We start from the raw sequence: 24,687 nt of genomic DNA on the forward strand, positions 1-24,687 counted from the left end.
CAAGAAAAGGGCACATACCACTCAGCACAAAATATAAGATTTGCTTTGATTCATGTAAAATTTGGTCAAGTTATTTTGGGGAGCACTTTTTGACAATACCTGTCTTTGATTTGACACACCTACACTGTTTCAGACACCTTACATGTTAACGGCGAACTCGGCCCAATCACTTGACAAAGTTTGATCCTAAAGGCAGAGAGGTATCATATGGGAGTACTAGATCTGATCTTAATATCATTGATCTTTGGCAAAGGAACACCTCTCTTTCAAACTAAAGCCCCCAAACGTCAAGTTTAGTAAAAACATAAAGTGTCAAGTTCTTTACCGGGTATATAAATCATAATCATCTGCATAATCATGAGCAGTGTCAGTTCTTATTGCAAACAAAGACGGTGCTACAAAAAGAAAGTCTTTCTACAATACTGTGACATAAATTCTGACTCATTCTATAAACAAAAAATTTACATCTGAGTGAATGACCTTGACATCTAAAACAACCATGACAATATAGACAGGTACTGATAACAGAGATGAAAATGATTTTTTAAAAAAAAGAACACTGAAAGATAGACGGTGATATGGGGACTATATGATTTATAAGTATATTGTGATTTGTTTTGTAACGAAATCCACAGAATTCCTCTGATCTGCAGAAAACTCTAATCCTGGATAAAGATATTTATAGTTTATCTTCACAAACTGAAATATGCTTGGTTTTACTGGTCTTCATGTGGCTTGTGACATGTCGTATAAATGTAACCCCACATGAAATCTAATCAGATTTAGAATCTACCGAAGACATCACGCATAGTGCAACTTAACATGTACCATACCAGCCCGAATATTGATAACTTCTAAGGACTGAAATTTGACCATCCCCCAGGGTACCTTTACCATCAGCCTCAGTGACAGATACCCTGGTAGTGCCAATATGCATCCCTGCATCATGTAAGGGACTGCTGACCATTTGATATTCTGGTGGGGCCTGGCATTTTGCATCAAGATGAGATACTGTTTCAGCTACAGCAACAAAACTAGATATCTATTAGCCTGATTTAAAAAAAGTAAAAACACCTTGCAACAATGTAATTTTTATGGCTTATTTTTTTATTTTTTCAACAGTCTGAGGCATCATTATTTTTTTCAAGAATTTTGGGGGAATATGATATTAAATGGTCAGCTCCTAAGACAGATTTTGGAAGATCATCATATATACTGGTATGTGACTGTATATATACTGCAAATAATGCAGTGCATGGTGATATCATAGTCCCATTTTCAAAGGCACGCAATAAAATTTAAGCCATGTACAATTGACCATGCCATATATATCAAAATTATTTCACACTAAAACCGTTTGAATCTGGGAACACTATTCCCAGAGAAATTGTCAAGATTATATTAATCATGGTTATGCAAAACAATGAAGCTTTGAATATATCCATGTAGATGTTTTCAACATACTGTGAGAGGCCACTGTCCAAAGGAGCACAATGGAAGTCACTGCTGCCTTGCAAACAGAAGCAGAAACAGTCTTCATTGAACTTAGAAGCATATCAACAAAACAAAACAAATCTTCCGTAACCCATTTCATCATCTTCAGATCTGGAATCATTAACAATGTGTTTAAAATTCAAGAAACAATATATACTGTACAAGTACAACTAGTGATTCACAACTTCAGGATGACTGCTGGTCTGTCATCCATTTGTGATGAAATGTCATGGTTTTTGTACATGCTCATTGTGGAAATCAAATGTGCATTTCTTAAACAAGACAATGTTAATTGTTATAAGCAAACTTGGCAAATACATCTTCTATTATTGAAATACCTGCATGTAGGGAAATCAGAACATTACTGGTATCAGTCAATACTCAATATTACCTTTAATCATCTTTCTACAACAATACTGGTGAAAAATATTAGGGAAAGAACATTAAAGATATTGGTGAAAAACAACTCGAGTTGCACAGTAAACAAGAACAAAACCAGCAGATATGCAAAATGGTGAAACAGGCAAGAACAGCCAGATATACTGAGTCAACAAGGACAAAATTAAAGTATATTTAGTAAATGAGTATAAATTAAATTTTTCACCGAAAGTCCTGCAGTCACAAGGTGTTCTCTTCATGCTGGTATCCCTTCACAAGCCACATGTACATCACTATCTGGAGTCATCATGGGAGTACAAATTATCCCACTTGTACCAACCTCAGTCATCCTACTGTCAGGAGGTTGTGGATATCTGTACAAAGCTTCCATATGAGTCAGACACGACACAAATTAAGTATTCATCAAGGAAATGAGACAGACAAATATTTACAACGGGTACTTCAGCATACCATCGGGGGCTACTACACTACATTAGAAGTGCCCATGTCTCAACAAACACAAGCTTAATTTACATGGCATCTTAATTTACTGTTCGTTTTATATAATCAGAGACTTTACCAGGTAACTTTTCCCAATATTTGCAGGTTAAAGTTCTTCATTGCTTGCTGAGAATATGTTTGGGATGTCGGAAATCTGAACCACGGTTTATGGTCAAAGGGAAATAACTCTGTAACCACTTGAATTCACATATATATATATATACACAGTTTGTTAAGCCAATCTTATCGACGTGGACACCCATGGATGGTGGATATCCTGGTAACCCAATCTATCATTCCAGTTAGCCATAATCCAATAATTGCGATGAGACATCTGTAGACTTAAAGTATATTTTCCTAAATGTCTTTATTTCCAACTGCAGACTTAAGGCTGGGCTTGCGTGGTTCCTTGGTGACTGCAGATAGAAGTACTAGGTTGCATGTACCAGCTCAACAATGTCTAATTTACAGATATGATACACAAAACAGTAAATATAGAACAAGGCATATATTTAACAAATTAGGTTATACCACAGAATGTACATGTGTTATCAAATAATATAAGATAGCTACGCGATAAATTGTAAAGTTTATTGACATTCTTGAAGAGGCTGTTAATAATGTTGGTATCATGTATAAGAAATAGATGCCCCTCGTGGTTTATATTCCATGCAGTATTTTATTGTACGACAAACAACACCCCCTGGTCGTTTATTTCTTAAATATCAAAATATCATTTCGTTGATGTAGTTCTCTACTAAACTAAAATGCAATGTTTACATAAAATGTACTTGTCATAAATGTATCAACACTTCATTGCTTTGAGATCACAGATTACACTCAATCAGATAACCATACTCAATCTGTTAGATCCTGAATATATTAACTGCTTATGGTTAGCTACATCAAAGGGAAATAACAAATGTCAAACTACATTTACAGTTAGACATGCCATACTTCAGCATTCATACAAAATACATATGGAATGAAATGGAACAATTGTTGCCATTATCTAAACATAATAAATTGTATTATTTCTGTAATAATTTAACATCTATGAAAATAATCAAAATATTTTGAACAACAATAAGTCATTACAAAGACATAGCATCTTTAATCAGACCAATGTCTTCAGTTTGACAATATCCTTCAGATCGGGCACATTATCCACATTGATCTTCCTGGCCTTTAACTCCTGTAGCCTCTTCTCAAGGTCTTGTTTGTCCTTGCCCAAAGACCAGCACAGACGGATGGACAGTTTGATGAGGGCAATACTGGGTTCATCCACCACTGGGTCATTGGCGCTCTTTAGTGCAACCTCGGCATACTTCTGAGCCTTGTTCAGTTTCTCTATTGCATGATAACACACAACCAAGGCATGCAGAAGGGAGACAACTCTTAGATGACCACCACCATACAGTTTTTCACACACAGGTAGACATTTCTCAAACAGAGAAATTGCTTCCAGATATTGTTCACTGCATAACAATGAGTATCCTTCTTTTGCATCGTTAAGGTAGAAAAATGCTGCCAATTCATTTGAGTACCGCAACTCGTAAACTGAAAACACATGGCTTAGATATTGTTCAAAGGCTCTGCTCCGATGTGCGATGGTTTCACTGCTAAAATTACCAACTAACAATTTCCTTGGAAAAGATACATCTTCCATAATGTGGGGGTGCTTTTTTCTAAGTACTGAGTTGAGTTTCTCAAAGTCTGAATATCTACGGTCAACCGTGGTTGGCAACCTTTCCACGCCAGAGCTGCTGGATACCAGGATTGTGTATAACTGAAACAATGTTGGTGAATTCATGTTACCAAGGTTATAAATCGTCAAGCACATGTTAACTCATCTAATCCTAGGTTGCAGTAATTTGTAAGTAAGTTGACAAAAATGCTGTCTTTTCAATTCCATTCTTGTAAATGTTCATTTGTGGAAGAAGATCCATTCAATTTTAATATGTATGGGAAGCTGAACAGCATGAATAGACAGATGTGGAGCAGTATTGCTGCATGATGTGGCGCATGTTCAAAGCACGTGGTATGAGTGTGACAGGGTAGGAACACAAGGTCACAATATCAATGACTGAAACTTAACATAAGTAAAATCTAAATATTTTTTACATTTGTATACCTATCCTGCATTACTCCTTAATGCATTTACTGCTGTTTTTTTTACAGAAAGATGAAACTGTGAGAGGGGCAGCTGCTGAAGAAATTGCTCCAACCAGTAGCGTAGCAGTACCCTCACACAACTGCCATGTGACCTGGAAGTGGAGATGTCTTGTATGAGCACATTACTGCTTTAGAACATCAGTGGACTTCGACGGGGAGGTAGCATTGAGACAGGAGGGCACTTAGACAAAGTAATGCAGGATAAGTATACAAATGTAAAAAATATGTTTAGATTTTACTAAATTTTTTTAACTTATCCAGCATCACTCCTTAAAGCATCTTCATCAGACGGTACTGAAGAGGGCATACCTTCTGATGTGATCCCAAGTAAATCCTTGTCAAGGTCCAAGTAACCAGTGCAGTAACCAGTGCAGCATCCTGACCGATGACAATGACCATTCCTGTCAGAAGGAAAACGAGAGCGTGAAGAAAACGAGAAACCTATAAAAAGGAACAGTAATAGAAAAAAGTGTGAGCCAGAAGCAGTTGCTATGGAGAGCCATGCGACCACCTTTATATCGTGATGGTTATTGGCTGGGCTGGGGTACCAAACAATCCGCTTCTTGTGCCTGGAGAATGACTGCCAGAAGCCAAATGGAGATAGTATTACAGTTAACCTCTGTCTGCGAAGTAGGAAAAACTGGCATAAAAAAGCATTTCCTGAACATTGTGTTTTCGAATGTCTGAAGAATCATCGCAAATCATGCACTTGGCATTACAAAAGTTCCCTTTAATCTTCTAATCTCATGATCGATGAGAGGGGAGAGATGGTGAATGACCTGTCTGTGCAGGGAGTTGATTCTTGGCAATGAAATCCCAGCAGCGCCCAAGATGAATGGCAACATTATCTCCATGTTCAAACCAGACGCTGTAGACGTCTAAGGTGTGTAGCTTTCTAATCCGAGCTGCCATAGCCAGGGCAAAAAAAACCAACCCAACTTTTCCTTGGTGAGGTCGTAAAAATAGTTGAAATAGTAGAGCCTCTGAGGTGATGTTTGCTGCTAAGAAGAGTAAAAATTCAAATTGGGGGGAAGCAGAGGTGGGATCCTGAACGCCATTGTTATTGTATAGCCTTTGTGTGTAAGGACTATGTGCCAAGGCTATGGCCTTGGCTGCCCTCAATGAGTAGCCCTTGACACTTAAGGTTCTCTGCTAATGTACCAAGCGTGCAGACGAAACCTGCCGGGGTAGGATGCAGTAACCTGCTGTGTGGGTGGAGCAGTAAGTATGGCCAAACCGTAAGTTCAAGAGGATCATCCCTGGCAAGATTTCTGAGCTCAACAAACCAACTTCTCCCCGGCCACCAAGGTGCCACCAAAATCAGAACTAGGTTCCGAGTATCCCTGATCTTTTGTAAAATCCTGGGAAGGAGTACCAGAGGGTGGAAAAGCGAATGCTTTTAATCCTTCGTAGGGAATGCTGAGGGCATAGATCGCCAGTGCTTGCGGATCCAGAACTGGACTAATTAATTACGCAGCTGGATGTTCTGACAATGGCAAATAGGTTACTGCTGAGATGGTCGATCCGTCCGCAAATCATGGTGAAAACCTTGGGATGTAACTTCCATTCTGAGGGAGCCACCCTCTCCAGTCAGGACAGCACATACGCCAACACGTTCCGGCACCCTGGAATGTGTTGAACTAGGAAGTGCAGGTCGAGACGGTCTACCAAACTGGAAGAAACGGAATGTCTACGACAACAGAGAGGAGGAGTGGAGAGTCCCCTGATTTGTCCAAGGATACTGTCAACTGGGTGTTTCGAAGAATGGCCTGCAAATGCCGAGCGCCAGACAGGGTAACAACAAGTACCATCTGTTAACATCTTTTGGTATGACGCGGCGGGGGTTTCGAAACCTGGACCTTCCGCTCTCCGGGCTGACCACGGAGGCGGACTCGATCCTGTTAGGGTTAGTCCTCAAGGACGAGGCAAGAGTTGAGGGGGGGCTTAAGAAAACGTTGAATTTCCGGAGCTGATGAGGGACAGTCGAGTATCAGGCATGCGGATCGTCATAGGCTTTGATGAATGGGTCATTCGATGAAAGTCGTGCCATTAACCACACCAAAGAAGTGAACCAGTAAGTCATCCTGCCAATAACTAAGCACTTTTAAGGACAGTGTGAGTGAGAGCTTCGCAAAGTCCTCATGGAGCGCCGAGATGAGAACTGTTAACATAGGACCCATAGGGGTGGGTCCAGATTGTGTCCTTGTCCACGTCTGGTCCTGGAGATGGCACTATAGAAGCCAACCCTATCCTCCATCCAATCAACAACTTGATTCATCCCAAGATGTGTGTCCAAGTCCGGAGAGTGGTTATCACACTCCTTCCTACTGACGGGAGAACAGATCGACGTACCGAGCCAATGGACGTAGCATATAAACCTTCTAGTCTGGGTGACAAGCGCCAGAGAGGTCGAAAGGTCGGCCCCCATCATTGGGAAGGGTCAATGGCACTTCAGGGAGGTGATTTGCTGGGCAACCACCAAATGGCTAAAGCTGTGAGTGCATTCCACGTATTCAAATTAACGTCTCACAGGTAGTGGCCGGCGAAGACTGTGTCCGGAATTTAGGCAAGAATTAGGGCAACACAGAGGGGAGATCCTTGTGTTTCTCCTTGCAGAAACTCTCATAAGAACGCCACTTGTCGCCATAGAGGTGATTGCCGTCACTGCCCTTGCCAAGTAACCGCCAAGTAACCTTTGGCGCTTAGGGCTCTTTGCAGATGTACCAGGTGTAAAGATGAAACCTGTCCGAAGATGGGTAAGGCAGCCTGCTGTGAGGATGGATCAACACGTTGGGCCAACCTGTCAGTTTGTGATCCAAGAAGCAGCCCCTTGCTGGCCACCAAGGGCTATCAACATCAGAGGAAGGCTCTGGGTTGATCTATTCTTTGGAAGGACCCTGGACAAAGAGGAGATCTAGGTTGGTCTGGAAGAGGCCGCCTATTAATTGCAGGTTGAACGAAGGCGTGAGCTCCAACTTCTGCATGTTGAAGATCTATCTGATGTGTAAAATCCCTGTGGAGGATGAGAGTTGCCCTGTTCTGGTGGTTCAGGAAGCAATTGTCTATTTCAAATTGAATGTTCCTCAGGTTGAGGAAGGTGGCACTCTATTTGGTGATGCATGTATATAGCTGAAAATGCCAAATGGGAGCATTGCCCATTGATAATTGATACCACTGAAGATGAAACAGAGGAATTTCCTGTAGTTGGGATGGATCAGCACTTAAGTAATCGTCCTGGATGTCGAGGCTGATCAGTGAATCGTTGGCCTTGATTTTGGACTTAACCAGCCTCAATGCGGACACGTGGAAATACGACGGGCGCTTATTCTGAGTAAGTCCGAGACGTTCTTGGGGACAAGGAATATTGGGGAGTAGAAGCCTGGTGTTTTTGCCTGGGAGTGTAAATCTCTATGGCCTCTGGCAGCATGTTGTTGTTTGTGAGGTGTAGCTGCTGTTGGGTAGAAGGGGTAGGCATCTGCCACAGATGACAACATCCGAGGTGGGTAGTTGCTCAGTGAGAGCCAATATCTCTAGCGCAGGATGTTGGTGACGCATGGGTCCCCCAGGATATCCCAACTCTGCCAATCGTGCCCTAGTCTCCCATCCGCAGGTGAGGTGAGGTGAAATCTGGTTTAACATCGCATCCAAGATTATTGCACTTATATAGCGACGTGCATGTGTGTGTGTGTTTGTGTGGCTGCTTGTACTAGTCCGGAATGATGCCGATTTATAGTGCTAGCTCACTGAGATACCATGCCGCAGTTTAACATGAATATCCCACCCAGACACAGTTTACTGACTCCGAGCCGACCAGTCCTTGTTTTAGCCCCTTACTGCCGAGCGGCAGACAGGGTAACAACAAGTTAACAAGTTTAACGTCTTTTGGTATGACACGGCCGGGGATCTAACCCCGGACCTTCTGCTCTCCGGGCGGACGCTCTACCACTAGACCACGGAGGCGGTCTCCCACCTGCAGGAGTTTCAACGACAGGATGGGAGTTCCCAGTCATTGATGTCCATCGCTTCATCGCTTGCCCTTGTGGTCCCTGCTTCTGCTATGAGAACAGTCCCAGCATGGCCTCTGTTACAAAAAGACCAGGTGTTTCATCCACGTGAGTACGTTTAGATCTCGTCATACAGTGAAGGTCGTCATCTAAGATGTGAGCACCATCGGCAAAGTCAAAGGCGTGGTTCGGAATGCCATCTTGCTTGCATTGTGGTGCTTTGAAAGAGGGAGTGAGAGACAACTTGGAGAAGTCCTCATCTAAGGCCGCAACCATATCCCTGCTCATCGGGTCTGGAGGCATGGGGTGAGACCATATGTCTCTAGGCAGTCTGTTAACCAGCCGGCATCTTGATTAAGGCCAAGTTGAGTGTTCATGTCCAGGGGAGCTGGGAACCGAGGCCAGGATGGATCCATAAAGGGCGCCTATGGAGGTGCTGGATGAAAAGCTGCAGATGAGCCGCAGCTGACAGTTGATGATTGCAGAGTCGTCGGCACCAAGTCTAGTGTCATTGTAGTAGTCAAAGAAGAGTATATCGGCACAGAGGGTAGAGGAGTCAACAGTGTAAGGGATGTCTTTACGATGGAAGTCAGCATCTGAGCAGGCGAGGAAGTGGTAGACGATATCTCCGACGAAGCTGCACATAAAGGAGTGGAAACTGGAGGCTTCTCACCTAAAGAGGAGACCGTGACTGGTGGTGGTGTAGTAGGCTCAGAGAAATCTGACATCTTCCTGCGAAGTTTACAGGCCTGTTGTGTCTGTTGTTTCAAAGATACCTGGAGAACACTGTTCAAGAAAGTGCGAGACAAACGCTACACTTATTAGCCATGGAGCAGATATCAGTACAGTTCAATCACAAAGGATAAGGATCCCACACAGACTTATTTCCCTCGCACTTGGTACAACATTGCATGTATCTGCAATGATAGCAGAGGTGTAATCACAATGTGTTCTCAAACCCATTGTGTATGCTATAATCTCAATCCCAACCTCACACAAGGAACGTGAAAAACTACCATTTTAATAACAATAATATACCATAAATAAATTGAAATACCAAGCAACACAAAGAATACAGACCACGACACGAAACGTGACCATGCAATGAAATCAAAATGGCTAATTGGAGCAACAATATGCCTGATATTAACCGTGATAAAAAGCCACCATCAAGCATTAAATATTAATGCAATGGTAAAAGTCATATGAAATACAGAAGACACAAACCATGAGAAGAGTATAATTCACAATAGTGTTGTTAGAACACGCAAAGGATTCAAATTCATAACACGTGCTCAAACAGCTGACTATTCTCTTGAGGTGACAGCAGTAATGTGCTGATCAGTGACGTCATCACTTCCATGGTCACGTGGGAGCTGTGTGATGGGCTGAACCACACAACTAGTTGCAACAAATTCTTCTTCAGCAAGACCCCACACAGCTCTTTCTCTGTCAAGAACAAGCAGTAAATAAAAATAATTATATTAAGTTTCAGTCATTAATATTGTGACATTGTGTTCCTACCCTGTCACATTCATACCATGTGCTTTGAACATGCTCCACATCATGCAGCAATACTGCTCCACATCAGTCTATTCATGCTGTTCAGCTTCCCATAGGGTGTCTAAAGAGCCTTCAGTAACATACCTAGACAGGTGACTGGGCATATTCTTGAATGAACTAAAGTGTGCCAAAAATTCCTTGCAAATATGTTTGATAAGATAAACATCTCAATAAACTATATTAGATGAATACATGACACTTTATGGATGGCAACTTGACAAAGAATAGAAGTAGTTGCTATCCATTTTCTTCTCATTTTGCCTACTTACTAGGTCTAGAATACCGAATATCAGATGCCTTTCGCCATATTGGTAACAAATGTGCACAAGCTCCTTCCTCAGAACCGGTTCCTAAGTTTCTTTGCTGCCATTGTTAGTTGCCTCACAAAAATAAAAGGGGGTTTGGGGGGCTTAACGCACACACCCACACACACAACTTGAAATTACTGCTATCGTAAGGAAATGTCATTTTTAGTTTCCAAAGTTAATGAAAAATTTGTGTTTGTTTAAATGAGTCCCAAATGGATGTCACTGATGAGGAATATTTCAATGTCCGATTTTCAATGTTGATGAATTGCTTTGATATTCAATTCTAAGGTGTGTTCACATGAAATGCTACAAATGCAAGTGGTTGTATTTTTCTGCTTATTTTGAGTTTCATTGCCCTATTTGAAAAATAGTCATGCTGTCGTATTCTGCTATATAAGTAACATAAAAAACCATGGCAGATGAATATCCAGTATTCTGAAGGTGCACCTGATCTATAAGTCAAATGACTTTATGTCACAGGCATTATTGACATTGTTTATAATTTCGACATCTGCTCTGACACAACAAGGCCAATATATGCTAGTATATAATGTCAACAATGGGGTCACTAATATAGTCTAATAGTCATTATAATCTAATCATCATGTAACATATTCAAGCTGCAGGAGAAACATGTTTACTCTTTGGTAGGGCTCACTATTGGGGTAAATTTTACTATTGCGATTGTATAGTAATGGTAGGAAACCAACTTTAAGGCTTGATAATAAAATTAATCAATGAAATAGAAATGAACAAAGTACTAATGACAATTTCGAAGATGGACATTTTCAGCCATGTCATTACTCAAACCCAAGGAAAGTACCTCTAATCTGAAGTTGTCGTAATCCTTGCTAACCAACCACACAGGCAGATTTGAAACAAATAATATATGCCTTACTTATAAATATAAGATAGCTACACGATAAATTGCAAAGAACAATGAAGAAAGAAGTGTAGTTTATTTCACAATAAAACACTGTTCTGTTATGATGTCATTTCCGGAGACTCAAACATTCACACGCAACTTGATGATGTCATATACTGGGCAACATTTTTTTTGAGAGGGGAGTGGTTCCCCACAGATGTAGCTGGGAAACGCAGATAAACGCTACGGCCAAATGGTCACATCCAAAAGCGGGAGAGATATGACAATCGGTATTGGGAGAAAAGGTACAGGTAATGGATAGGAAGATTGTGAGAATATGTGGGAAATACCCACCTGTGCATAAAATCGACTTGTCTGACATTGCCTAGGTCAGATTCCATTGAGGGGGTCCTCATTATTAAAATATCCTGCACCACTCATGGCTTATTGCCCCTGCAGTGTGTTTTATTGTATGATAAACAACTCCCCCTCATCCTTTGTTTCTAACTTACTGCAACTATTGAGACTATTGATTGTTATGCAGATTTTCGATGATACTATTGGTATATTTAAATTCCTGTTGACATATTACTATCATAGGGCAAACAACTGCGATACTTCATTATATGTTGTTACATTCTTACTCTATGGGAACACTGTCTGACACACATCCCATCTACAGACACACTCAACACAAAAACAAGAACTTGCTGATGTAGCATTTTACATAGCAGTACTGGCTATCTCAACATAGACTTACAACATAGCTGGATCTTTGATCTTTAATAACCTCAGCGGATGTCACTTCAAATGCAACATGGACAGTCCCTGGTGGATCAACATTGAGAGGCAACAAGTGCGGGGACTGAGCATCTGCAACAGTTAAAAGTCAAACTGACAAATAAGTTCAAATTATCAACACCTAACTTGAAACTAATCAACTCATTTGTTACTTGCCATGGTGCCGACTTGTCAGCACTGCACATCTAACTAAGAAATAAAGTTCGCTCTACCCCCAAGTGTAGTGTAATAAAGTATAGTTTTAGTATTATTATAGTTAAGGCACTGACGTTAAATTAGTTCAGGGCAAAACCATACTTTATTATACTACACATGGGGGTAGAGCAAACTTTATTACTTTGCTAAGATGCTGATTGTAATGCTAACCTTGTGCTTTATTGCAGATAGGTTTAAAATAAAATCAGTAATAGACAATGCTGTAAATTGAAAATCCTTGAACTGGCAGGCTGTTCCACCTACTTGCCTCCACCCTTGCTTTAAGTGAGTGATTGAGTATGGTTTTACACCACTTTTAGCAATATTCCAGCAACATCTCGGGGACACCAGAAATGGGCTTCACACATTGTACGTTAATTTAAGAGACACAGTATGTAATAAACATAATACAACACCACACAAAAGGGTAGTTTATAGTTAACTAAATCACATATAATCCGTTCAGTGTATGATTATTTGTAAACCTATCAAGCAATGAGAAGGGTTTAAAATTTATTTATCAATTTGCTTAACTTAAATCACATGATGACAAAGCTAACAGATGCCAACATAGACGTTCTGTGTCACTGGTTCTTGTGAGTTGAGGTGTTTTCTGTTACAAAAGTTGCAACTTTGTTTCCCCCACTACTGTTAGCCACTAATATGATGTATTGGTCGCCATGAGACGAACTTGGTGAAGGAAGAGCTGTTTTATTTGACTGCAGTATATTGCTCATTGCCCTACGCTGAGCAATAGGGGCACACCTGGTTATGAAATTCTTTAAGAATTGCTTTTTTCCGGTGTCCAGAGACAGACATAATTCCTAGGGCACCAACGCCTGCCTCAGGAAACTTTGTAGCTACTGTGGGACGAACACAGTGGTTTGAATATGTCTGACATAATTCCCTGGCATGAAAGATGGTTGACATCATCATGCCATATTTCAGTGAATAACATTCAATTATTTGACAAGTTTAAAGAAACTATTTCACTGATAGATAATTGATGTGGATGTGCTTAAGAGTAATGCAAGAACAATGTTACCAAGGATACGTAAGATCATTGGGGGAAGTACTTTGAACAGCGTCATGATATCAGACAGACAGACAGACAGTTTATTCAGTAATTTAGGCATCAAGACCCATAGTACAATGCAGATTGGATATTAACATTTGTCACGTGATGTACATGATAGATTTTAAATCTAGTTACACATTCCTCACTATAAAGGCATGTTTTAAGAATACAGAAACAGCATGGATCATATCAGGAATTTCAGTGTTTAGCAGATTTATCATTAACTGATGGTCTTTAAAAATACCTTGCAACATTGGGAGAAATTTATACCTTAAATGGGAATATGTTTCGACTGGGGACATGGTATTCATCCTCTACTTGGTATTCATCCTCTACTTCTCCAGATGAACAGTGTGTACAAATAGAGTTCACAATATCACCGTCTTTGGACCTACGACATACATTTCGTTATAATTGTGCAATGAAATTCTAAGTTTATAATAATCTCTGATTAAACTTTTATCATTTAAACAAGTTAAATATTTTTTCAGTTTGCAACAATGATTTTGCTTTGCTGTAATTGCTTAGATAAAGTGATTCAAAAATACTTTGGTGCCACTGTTGACAAAATATATCCTTTAGTCTATGCTTAAATGAATAGAGAAATAACTGTGGATCTCCCACATCTTGGGAAATCCATACATATGAAAAGCCACTATTAAATAATACATTTCTCACATCTGAAACCCAATTATTTTTACCATGATATCAGCTCATTATGACGTAACTCAAAAAGTGCACTTTACTGCATCTTAGAAATTGTAATTTAGGACTTTCAAGATCAATTATTTCTGCTCTCCTTGTGATCTGTATCCAAAGTTCAGAATATTGCCATAATATAGAGTTGCCTCCCCTTAACTGATGGCATAAGGGATTTCTATCCAAAGTTTATTAGTTTTGAGAAAGATCAAAATAAACATAACAAGGTAGTGTTATTTACAAAGAGTTTGTTCAAATCTTTGTTGCAAAGACAAGATTGCAGATACTAGTTAGTACATAAAATATAGGTGTGTTAGCAGTTGTATTCAAATGGTCTTCCACTACAACTACACCAGAAATATATGCTATGTATAAATAATAATAAAAACACATTTTATGAAATAAAATCGAAAAATTGTCATCCTTAATGAAATGACCATCGTCTATCTCTTGCTTCAAACAGATAAACCTTGGAACGGAAGAGACTGTGCATTGCCAATGGGAAGTACTACCAGACAATCTCAGCCATCAATTAGACATTCAATAATATTCTTTTGTCCCTGTTTTCAAATTTTGAATCATATATGTGAAATAGCCAGTTTGAAACAAGTGCCCCATATAGGTGGAGAAAGCTGCTTTTTGAGTGGCTTATACCGACTTCATGTTAGGGCATTTCATTGGTCTAGGTTATTCAGGCTTGACCCTTAATGGAATGTCCTCAGATCTTTGTTTAGCGGTAGCATGAATGAAGATCTGATTTTAATTAGATTGACTCAAACTAGAAAGGAACATCCATACTATCCATAGAAGGTGACTGCCTCATCAAAATGAAGGACATGTGGGTTCTTGAGCAAATCAGATGTCAACTTTCTAAAACAATTGGCCTTCATTTCTTTACCACCAAAATTCTGAAATTTCAATCTCAGTATTTATATCCTCCATAGCCCACGCTTTTGGGTCTAAATGCTGTAGTGCTCAGAAATTACAGGATGTATACAATATCCACAACAATATAAGGGTGCTGCTTTCTTGGCAATCAAAGCTTCTAAGTCACAATAGTTTCTATGATACAGAAATCAGATATGCTTGTCCGAATAAATCGCTTACTTGTTCTGAGAAATCACATGCCTTGATGCTGATTGGTTGATTAGAAAATTCACCCAACACAACCTCATTTGGAGTTTTCCTTGGAACTTCACCCAGATTATTGTATGGCCTTCAAAAACGCATAAAAGCTCTGGAAAGTTTTTGTAGTAACTATCATCTAACAGTCAACTTGGATAAAACTAAGGTAGTGGTATTTAAAAACGGGGGTATTTTATCAAAATATGAAATGTGGTATTTCAAAGGTAAAAAACTTCAGTGTGTAAGTTCTTATAAATATCTCGGTACCATTCTTTCAAAAACTCTCTCCTGGTCTTTGCATGTTAATAGTGCTGCTTTACAAGCTAAAAAGGTCCTATTTGGTGTCATTAAATCTCTAAAATTGTTTCAACCTCTTCCTTATGACTTGTTTTTCAAAATTTTTGATTCTAAAATATCTCCAATTCTTTTATACGGTGCCGAGATTTGGGGTGTAGATACCTACAAAGAATTAGAGCAAATCCAGATACTAGCATGTAAACGCTTTCTTGGGGTTAAACAATCTTCATCAAATCATGTGGTTCGGGGGGAATGCGGAAGGTATCCTATGTACATATGTGCTTATAAGCGTGTAGTTACTTATTGGTAAAGAATTTTACATTTGCCTGAAAATAGATTAGTTAAGAAATGTTATAGATTATTATTACTTGATGTTAATAATGGTAAGATCAACTGGGTCTCTAAAATCAAACACATTCTCTGTTCGTTTGGTTTTGGCTACATATGGGAGATGCAATTTAGTAATAATAGTAGAAGCTTTATCTTGGAATTTGTAAACCGTTTAAAAGCCTCGTCTGAGCAAGATTGGCATGCAGCTGTTTCATCTAGCACTAAATCCCAGAGTTACTCTCTTTACAAAATTTCATTTGGCTTAGAAAGCTATGTCAAGGTAGTAAATGTTTCAAAATTCAGAGCTGCTCTTGCTCAGTTGAGATGCTCCTCCCATCGGCTGCGAATTGAGACCGGTCGATATATTAAGGAAATTAGAGAACAGAGACTGTGTTTGATGTGTAACCAGAATTTTATTGAGGACGAATATCATTTTGTGCTTGTATGCAATGCTTATAATAATTTAAGAGCTGAATACATTCCTCCTAAATATTTTACAACCCCTTCTAAAAATAAATTTAATGCTCTTATGTCATCCACTAACTCCAAAATCATACGAAATCTAGCAGTCTACGTTTACAAAGCTTTTCGACTTCGTTCATTACATACAGTCTAAATATTTATTTGTGTATATGCATGTGTATGAATGTGTATGGATATGGATGTACATTGTATATGTAAACTAGTGGTAATTCTTTTTTCTCCCTCTCTCTGTAAATACTTCTGTGTAATAGGCCTACGGCCTAACACTTTTTGTGAATAAACAATATAAACAATATATTGGAGTGTAAGATCTAATTTTAATGAGATTGATAAGATGCTTTCCCTTCATTATAATTCTAAGGCAAAGTTTTTCTTACTTCTTCATAATGCTACCGTCACCAGTCAAAACAAACACAAGAAAAAAATAGTCTATCCTGACCGGACACAGCCTAGTTTTCCTCAAAATATCTTAAAATCCTACATTTTCTACCAATCAGTGTCACAGTATCTACCGATCCGCGAGCAAGATTATATATCATTTCAGAAATTGCAACTGAAATTGAAAACAAATCATGAATTAATGAAAGTCCATAACGACAAGTAAATTACCATATGTAGGTGTTGTAGCGTTGTTCGACTCATCATCAGGTATCGTAAGGTCAAGTGTACCAGTGATGTTCACGGAAAAAGGATCTCGATCATCGTCGTCTGCAAGCACAGAATCTGGATCCTGTTCTCGATTTGCACGATCTGTGAAAGCTCTTTCTCTGCTTCTTTGGCCAAACTTCTTCAGAAATGACATATTGGCATTGTCAAAATTCCAACATACTTGAAACCAAACAGTTATCAGCTATTAGGTAATTTCTGTATTGTCCTGTTTAGATCACGATGATATTGGACTTGTCAATCGCAAACCCAAACTTCCGGTCGGTCCGCAGAAATATAAGGGACCATTCCGTTCCTATTTAGATGTCTTTTGATAAAAATATTTGCTCAAAAAATAACTAGCGTGCACACCTATCATTCACCATCGTTAAATACAAATTTAATATACATCCATAATCTTTCAGTTACATGCTCTCACGTCATCAGTGGTATAATTTTCTCCAATCAAATTTTAAGAACGTTCCCTCCCTTCAAAATGGCGACGCTTGTACAGGATAGTGCGTCCCTCGTTGATAAACACCGACTTGAAGGAATTTTAAAAGCATTACACGATCAAAGGACGGCATCTCGATTTTGTGATGTATTGCTCCGTGTTTGTGGGGAAGAAATATTTGCCCATTCTAACGTTTTGGCCGCAGCAAGTCCATATTTTGGATCTTTTCTGGGACAGGGACAAGACCTGCCGCGTGCATTTTCTCAAAAAACTCCTCAGGTCATTGAAATTCACATAGATGGCAGTGATGGAGACAGTGGATATGGAGAAGCTGTTAGAAAAGTGGTTGACTTTATGTACACAAGCAACATCTGTCTTAACCTTCGGATCCTTACTCAAGTCCTCGAGATATCAAAGATAATGCAAATGGAACACCTGACAAACTTTTGTGAACATTTCCAAAGTGGATTTAGGGGGCACAAGGTAATTCCTGCTAATGATACAAGTTTTAAGTATTCTAAAGTGGATGTTGGAACCTCTACTATTGCAAACGATGCTAGTGATGTCAAGACTGAAATTAGAGATGCAATAGTATTGCAACCAGCAGCCACTGCAAGGTCAAATGAAATCAAAGTTGAACGTAGCATAAAACAGGCAAAGAAACGGGGAAGAGGTAGACCTCGAAAAAGTAAAAAAGAAGAGGAGTCTGATGATGACTTTTCTGCCTTCATTAGTCTCATGGCTGATGAAGAGGATGCAGAAAAAGAGAGAGAAAGTCAAAATGACACAGATCAAAACAATGAAGAAACCGCTGAAGGAGTGGAAGAAGATATAGATGAGAATGAAAACAATCAGAGTACAATGAGGAGAACCCGAGGAAAGAGGCCAATCACCTCATACCTCACATCTACCAGGACTAGTGCTCGTCTGAGAAATAGTAGAGGTCCTCGATTCAGATCTGATTTCATCATGCATCCACTGAAAAGGGCACGGAGAAGTGCAAATAAGGTAATCAAGATTGAAAAAGAATCAAGGAACTGTGAAAACAAAGGTGCTGAAGAAAATGAAGACAATGAGGAAAAGAAAGAAGATGATGCTAATTTCATGTCAAAAGGGAGAAATTATACATGTGACAAATGTGATTTTAAAGCCAAACGTGTAAAAGTCCTGGCTGAACACAAGAAGAAACATCTTCATGCTGAGAACATCTGTAGTTTTTGTGACTACAAGGCAGAATCAGAAGAAGATTTTAAAGCGCATTTAGTTAAACATGACGGTCCAACACCATATTTTTGCAAGTTCTGTGATATCAAATTTAAAAGTAGAACCCAGTTAAATACACACTTACCAAAACACAGAGAGGATAAACCGTTTGTTTGCAGTTTGTGTGCAGCAGGGTTCAAATGGAAACATGCCTTAAAAAACCACATGATCACTCACAGTGTTACAAAGGATCACTTATGTGATATTTGTGGGTTTGCAACAGCACATAAAAGTCAACTGAAAGCTCACAGATTGATCCATACAGGAGAGACGTTTAAATGTGACTTTGAAGGATGTGGCTTTGAGGCAACAAAACGACAGAATTTGAAATACCACATGCTTACTCACACTCATGAAAAGCCCCACCAGTGTGAGATATGTGGTCACAGCTTTTCTCTGATAAAGAACATGAAGAGGCATATGCTGTTACATTCAGATGACCGACCACACAGCTGTGAACAGTGCAACTTCTCAACAACACGGTATGATAAACTCAAGGAACATATGTTAAAGCAGCACAGTGTTGGTGATCCTCCTACCAAGAAACACAGGATATCCGACTACCATGAAGAGGAAAATGCGGTTGTTGCAGGTGCTGATATAATGACTCAGGCAACACTTCAAACAGTGGCTAACATAGCTGCAGTGTGTGCTGATGAGAATCAAGGAGAGACACAAATATTCTCTACTGTCGACGGAGTGCCCATTGTAGCACGGGTCCAGTATGCAGAGATCAACAGCCAAGGGGTTATACAATATGTAGCACAAGTGGAGTAGCCTTATCCATACAACAGTGATTAGAGTGATGTACAAAGCATGCAGAAAGTGCTGCAGTGAAACTACACTGTTAATAATGATTATTAGATGTTTGATATTCTGATTCTTGTCTTTCTAGAGTGTCAAAAGTCCACTTACCTTGCTCACTGCCTTTTGAATCTTTGAGTGACAATTTTGATAAGTCTAGGTTTTTAGAAAATGCATTTGCAGTAAATCATTGTTGTTACAAAACAAGTCTCCATGTCCAGGCACATTGGCTAATCATATCCAAGTTTGTCATTTCAGACTCCAGCGCACATACATGTGCATGTAAAAACAAACAAATGTACACGATGGCAATAGTATAATTAATAACAATACTAAACGTCCATTTTTGCATAAATGAGGCCAGACCAATTTAATTTTTGTGCTTTGATCACTTTTTTCTGTCAATATGCCAAGAGGCACAAGGCAAATTAAGAACACAGAAAACAATTTCAGAGTTGAGCATGTTGATTTTTAGCTTTATTTCTATAAACATGAAGAAATAAAACAGCAAAAGAACAAACCAAAAGATGTTAACAAAGCCCATTTTTAATCATACAACATTATTGTTTTATTTACTCTTGCAAACTATGGAGTATGCCCCCCAGTTATACCGGGAAATAAGTGTGTCTGGCCTTAGTGAATATTTACGTTTACCCCACTGTCCGTATGAAGCGCCTCCTGACCAACTCCTAGATCAATCTGTAGGAAATCTTAATAAGTACCTGATACTAAATCCGGAAATTGACATATCTATATTTACTTGTGCATATTACAGATCATTTTACAGTAGACAGGGCATGTAACCATAGTAACTGACTGCCCAGTAACAAAAGTTTTATTTTCATGTACAATTGTCTGTTTAGGAGCTCTTTAGGATTCTTTTGGAAGCTGACTAGCGTCAAGGAATGACTTCATTAGATGACAAGTTAAGCACATGTATTACTTGTTTACTTAGTAAAGAATATGAAAAGAAATCTGGCAATGATGAATTAGATTGGGTAACCAGTCATTTCAGTAACTGCCTGCCCTTCCCTGAATATGCTGAGGTAAAATTATGACATGGCATTGTAAAAACTCCTTGTATCTGTTAATGACAGCTTCCAAATTTTAATGTATTCCTAGATACTGTTTTAATTGTTTAGAGTGCATATATATATATATGCTTGACTATGTGCTGTAGTTATGATGGCTATTCAGTAAGTAAATTATCATTATGTGCTTCCAATTCCAATGTTTAAATGTGTTAGCCATGTAGTGTAATTACCACTTAACCTCATGGGGCCCTCCTCCTATGTCATATCTATATGCAGAGGTCATAATCACATGACACAATGTTAATTTTCAACTTTTCAGCAGCAGGAAAATATTCAGCCAGATTGTTTTGTCACTCTCCTACCCAGAGTTCCATGCGACACAGCATAGTACCTCTGCCACCAGGCCAGCACCATGTGACAATTTGTCACATCTGACACAGTTCATTCAAAATATTGCATATTTAATGTTTCATTTTGACAATATATAAACAATTATACATGTCTTTGAATGGTTAACTTTCATAGAGAAAATACCTTAAAACGTGAAAAACTATTTCCATTAGTTTACATTGGTTGTACGGCTCCACATGCTGTCATCCAAGCCCTATGGAGAGCTAGTGATACAGTCACTTTGATGTATAAAGATATATTGTCATGCACCTCACTGTTGCAGTTGTAGTAGTGTATCTGTATAATTATGCTAAACAATATGTAATGTGCTCTGAAAGGCTTGCCTTAGGCCAATCTGTACTGATTTCAGAATAAGAGCGTTTGTTTACTAACAAGAGAATAGTGCAGTCACATGATAACCAAATGAGCCTGTTTCAGTGCTGTTATGCTAAATCACCGCTGCACCGCTGCACCAGGGGGTAATTGTTTGCAGTAAACACGTCAACCTGGAAATGATTTTTGACTATTTGTAAGGAACTGTAAATCGGATACTGTTTTCAAGGATAGTTATGATTGTGCTCAGCTCTGAAATATGTTTACTAGATGATGGAGCCTTCTCAGCGATATCAGAATATAGTTTTTAAAAATAAGTCTATGCTCCTTTCTAAGTATTATCATTAAAGTTCTGGTAAACATCCATGATATTCAATCAAAATTGCTAGAGAGTTTTATTGTCATGATTATGTCAGTATCCCTGTGTTCAGTCATATACAATAGGTATGCATATTAATTTTGAATATAGTCAGTTTCATCTGATTGAAAGCATTCATGAAAGCAAGGAGACCTCACATGGCCGTATAGTTCCTGCTTGTCAAATGTTTCCTGCAAGGCACATATTGATGCCGATGTACTTTTGTTTGCCAGTTACCAATATGTATATTGAAAAGTTGGCAAATTTCCCAGTTTATGTACAGATTTTTGTGTATTTGGTACTAACACTCTGTATGTGTGTGTGTGTGTGTGGGTGGGTGTGGGCAGGGGTATGGATGGGGACAAGTAGGTCTCAGTATTGTATGTATTATTCCAATATGGGATTATTGTAAAGTGTGACCAGATACATCATCGTTCATTTCATGTTCAGTTAGATTTCATTCTATTGAATTGTACAGGACTTCTGTATTATTTGTTTTGCCATGTATTTGTCAGAAGTAAATTGACTATGAACTTGTTATTTGAAGGACATTCTTTGAAATGAATAAACTCTCAGTGTTTCTCTCAGCCAAGAACCCATAGGTGACCAGGAGAAAATATTATTGGTAGATGCGTATTGTTGTGCAAGAACAAAATATCTTTCGTGTTGTCATCGTATTTAATTTATTTCATTCAAGGAATACATAACATTTATGTTATAAATAAATGGGAATGGTAAAGATTGCTGTCGCTGGCACAGCAAGTGTTGGATCAATAGAATAGTGTTTACACTACAGACACTTTCATGGTTGAGTGAAACACTGAATCTACATGATGTCATGTTTTGTACTTCTGTGTTTATGTAGTAAACAAATACTGCTGACTGAGGGGATAGATGTACCTTTAAACATGGTGAGGACATTATGCAGTTACTGCCAAGAGTTCATTATTTTCAATACACACGAAGGTCACTCCTGTTACATGTATTTTCTAGCTTAAGGCAGGCATGTAAGGTATGGGCTTTGTGTTCATGAAACTCATTATTAAAGTAATTAACAGTTACTTTATGTAAAGACAATTATATACTAGTATTGAAAAACAATCCAGGGTACTCTTGACTTTGAACAAAATACAGATATTGGGTAACAATAGTAAAGGATGAAATGTGAATATGTTGTATTTGTTTGCTTGTACTCACTCAAACTGTTACATGTAAATTATTTCACAAACATTGTTGTCAGATATTGATAAGGGATTTGGAAGTTTGATTCCCCAAAATGGAAAAAAATGTGTTTGTGATAATATGACCAACCCATGGAGGAGGTGATGTGAGTAAGTTAACCTTGACAAACAAATGAGATAACCATTCTGTGTGATGTATTGTACAGTAGACAAGATTGTCAAGAATATTGTCAGCTGGTTTTATCAAATAAGCCCAATCTGATCAATCCTCTCTGCCTGGTCTGCCAATGTATGGTATCATTTCCAAGTTGTTGGATAGAATCCACAAGTTAATCTCTTGATAGAAATTGATTACATACAGCTTCACCAGTCGTTTGATCCTATGGTGATCCAATTGCTGAAAGGACTCCTCATGGGTGGACTTGTATTATCATTATAGACCATTTTAAGTTTACAAATGCATTGTTTATATGCAATATTATACACAAGGTATTAATACCAAGTTATCTTCACCAGTGAGAACCGTTTGGGAGATTGAGGAAGTAAATAATCCTAAACAAATTCTGAGTACAAATGAGAAATGATCGCTAGAGAAAGCACATGGATTACTAGTGTTTGGGAAGGATCGTTACCAGGAAGGATTACCATGGAAATGAGGTTCCATATAACCATGACATGGCATTCCAAAGACTTGTCAGCACTGAAACAATGTTTAACAAAGACAAATGCTTTACCCAGGCAGGTAATCTCTGAATTTGAGAAAAGGGGGTATATTTCCAAAGTATCACAGAATGAATCAAATGAATCTGCATCGAGCAGGTACAAGCATTTCTCACTGAATGACGCATTCGATCCTGGTGCTCAAGCTACACCTGAGCTTTTTTATATTTTGCTGAGATTCCACAGAGACTGTGTTAGAGTCTTCATATACTAGAAGAAAAAAAGTAACTGCACTTCATATAAAGTGGTATAAATGTATTGTTAATTAAAATAACATAATATTTGGTAATTCGCCTGACCAATGATTTATCATAACCAATTCATTGAGAAAACCATATCTGGTAACAGGAGACCGATCGACATGCCCTAAAACGAGCTGTGATGCCACCCCATACCAGTACACTTCCACCCCAAACTGACGACATTGAGTAACGCAAGCATTGCTAAAACATTCTCCTGGACGCATGTAGACAGACCCTTGCACGAGCATCAGAGCATCAGAGGTTAAGCTGAGGAAACCTGGACCTGTTTTCAGCATACCCACAGTGCGAAAACGTTTATTTTCAGCAATTCGGGGCATCGGGTAAGTGTCATTTACGGTTTAACAAAAGTATTTGAGCACTTGATAACCCCAACAAGCATTGTGTGCTGTGCACATTCAAAACCTGGAATCATCTGTAAACAGTCTGCTGTTCCGGTCTTGTCTTCTGAACCTCACATGTTGTCTGCAACAAGCTAGGCATTGCTGACGGCGACATGGAAGCAAAATTGGACACATCGCTGAACCCTGGAGACGGATGTTGTGTTCCCTCAATCGGCTGCGTACTGTTCTGCCTCTGTTTGGTCTCAACCCAGGAAATGTCCGAGCTGTTTATGTGGCAGTGGGGTACCCATTCCACAGATGCACCAACCGAATATAGTTGTCTTGTTGAAGTGACGTCACACGTGGATTACCGTCCCATGGAAAGTCAAGAGTGTTGCCCTGCAATAAATAACGTCTCCAAAGAGATAATATGAACATTAAAATGACTTTTTTTGCGCCATTCCTGTTTGCAGCGTACCCACGGCGCGTAGACGTTGATTTTCAGCAAGCCTTGGCATTGCGTAAGCGTTTTATACGCTCAAAAAAAACAACACGTGTGTGAATATCATACCCCCAACAAACACGCAAACATCCAAATTGTGCGCCGTGCATGAACATGCACGTGC

The 24,687-nt window shown here is 39.0% G+C and overlaps 2 protein-coding genes across 2 annotated transcripts; one reads left to right on the plus strand and one right to left on the minus strand.

Moving 5' to 3' along the window:
* Positions 1–3,490: 3,490 nt before the first annotated feature.
* LOC139448277 (sorting nexin-21-like) lies at positions 3,491–17,203 on the minus strand. The gene is made up of 3 exons (XM_071229821.1): positions 16,906–17,203; positions 12,049–12,161; positions 3,491–4,162 (listed from the first exon to the last, which is right to left on the minus strand). The coding sequence occupies exons 1-3, from the start codon at positions 17,096–17,098 to the stop codon at positions 3,491–3,493; spliced, it is 978 nt and encodes a 325-aa protein (XP_071085922.1). The 5' UTR covers positions 17,099–17,203.
* Positions 17,204–17,437: 234 nt separating this feature from the next.
* LOC139448286 (myoneurin-like) lies at positions 17,438–21,895 on the plus strand. The gene has a single exon (XM_071229834.1). It carries the CDS (start codon positions 17,438–17,440, stop codon positions 19,433–19,435), a length of 1,998 nt encoding a protein of 665 aa, XP_071085935.1. The 3' UTR covers positions 19,436–21,895.
* The last annotated feature ends 2,792 nt before the right edge of the window (positions 21,896–24,687 follow it).

This window comes from Haliotis cracherodii, unplaced genomic scaffold (genome assembly GCF_022045235.1).
Source record: "Haliotis cracherodii isolate W230 unplaced genomic scaffold, xgHalCrac1.p SCAF_10, whole genome shotgun sequence".
Classification (NCBI taxonomy): Eukaryota; Metazoa; Mollusca; class Gastropoda; order Lepetellida; family Haliotidae; genus Haliotis; species Haliotis cracherodii.

Excerpts from the sequence above, each read along its gene's own strand:
- LOC139448286 (XM_071229834.1), top strand. The coding sequence starts at position 17,438 with ATGGCGACGCTTGTACAGGATAGTGCGTCCCTCGTTGATAAACACCGA.
- LOC139448277 (XM_071229821.1), bottom strand. The coding sequence starts at position 17,098 with ATGTCATTTCTGAAGAAGTTTGGCCAAAGAAGCAGAGAAAGAGCTTTC. Across the intron at positions 12,162-16,905 it reads CGCTACAACACCTACATATG|ATGCTCAGTCCCCGCACTTG; the intron begins GTAATTTACTTG and ends TAACTGTTGCAG. Across the intron at positions 4,163-12,048 it reads ATCAAAGATCCAGCTATGTT|TTATACACAATCCTGGTATC; the intron begins GTAAGTCTATGT and ends ACATTGTTTCAG.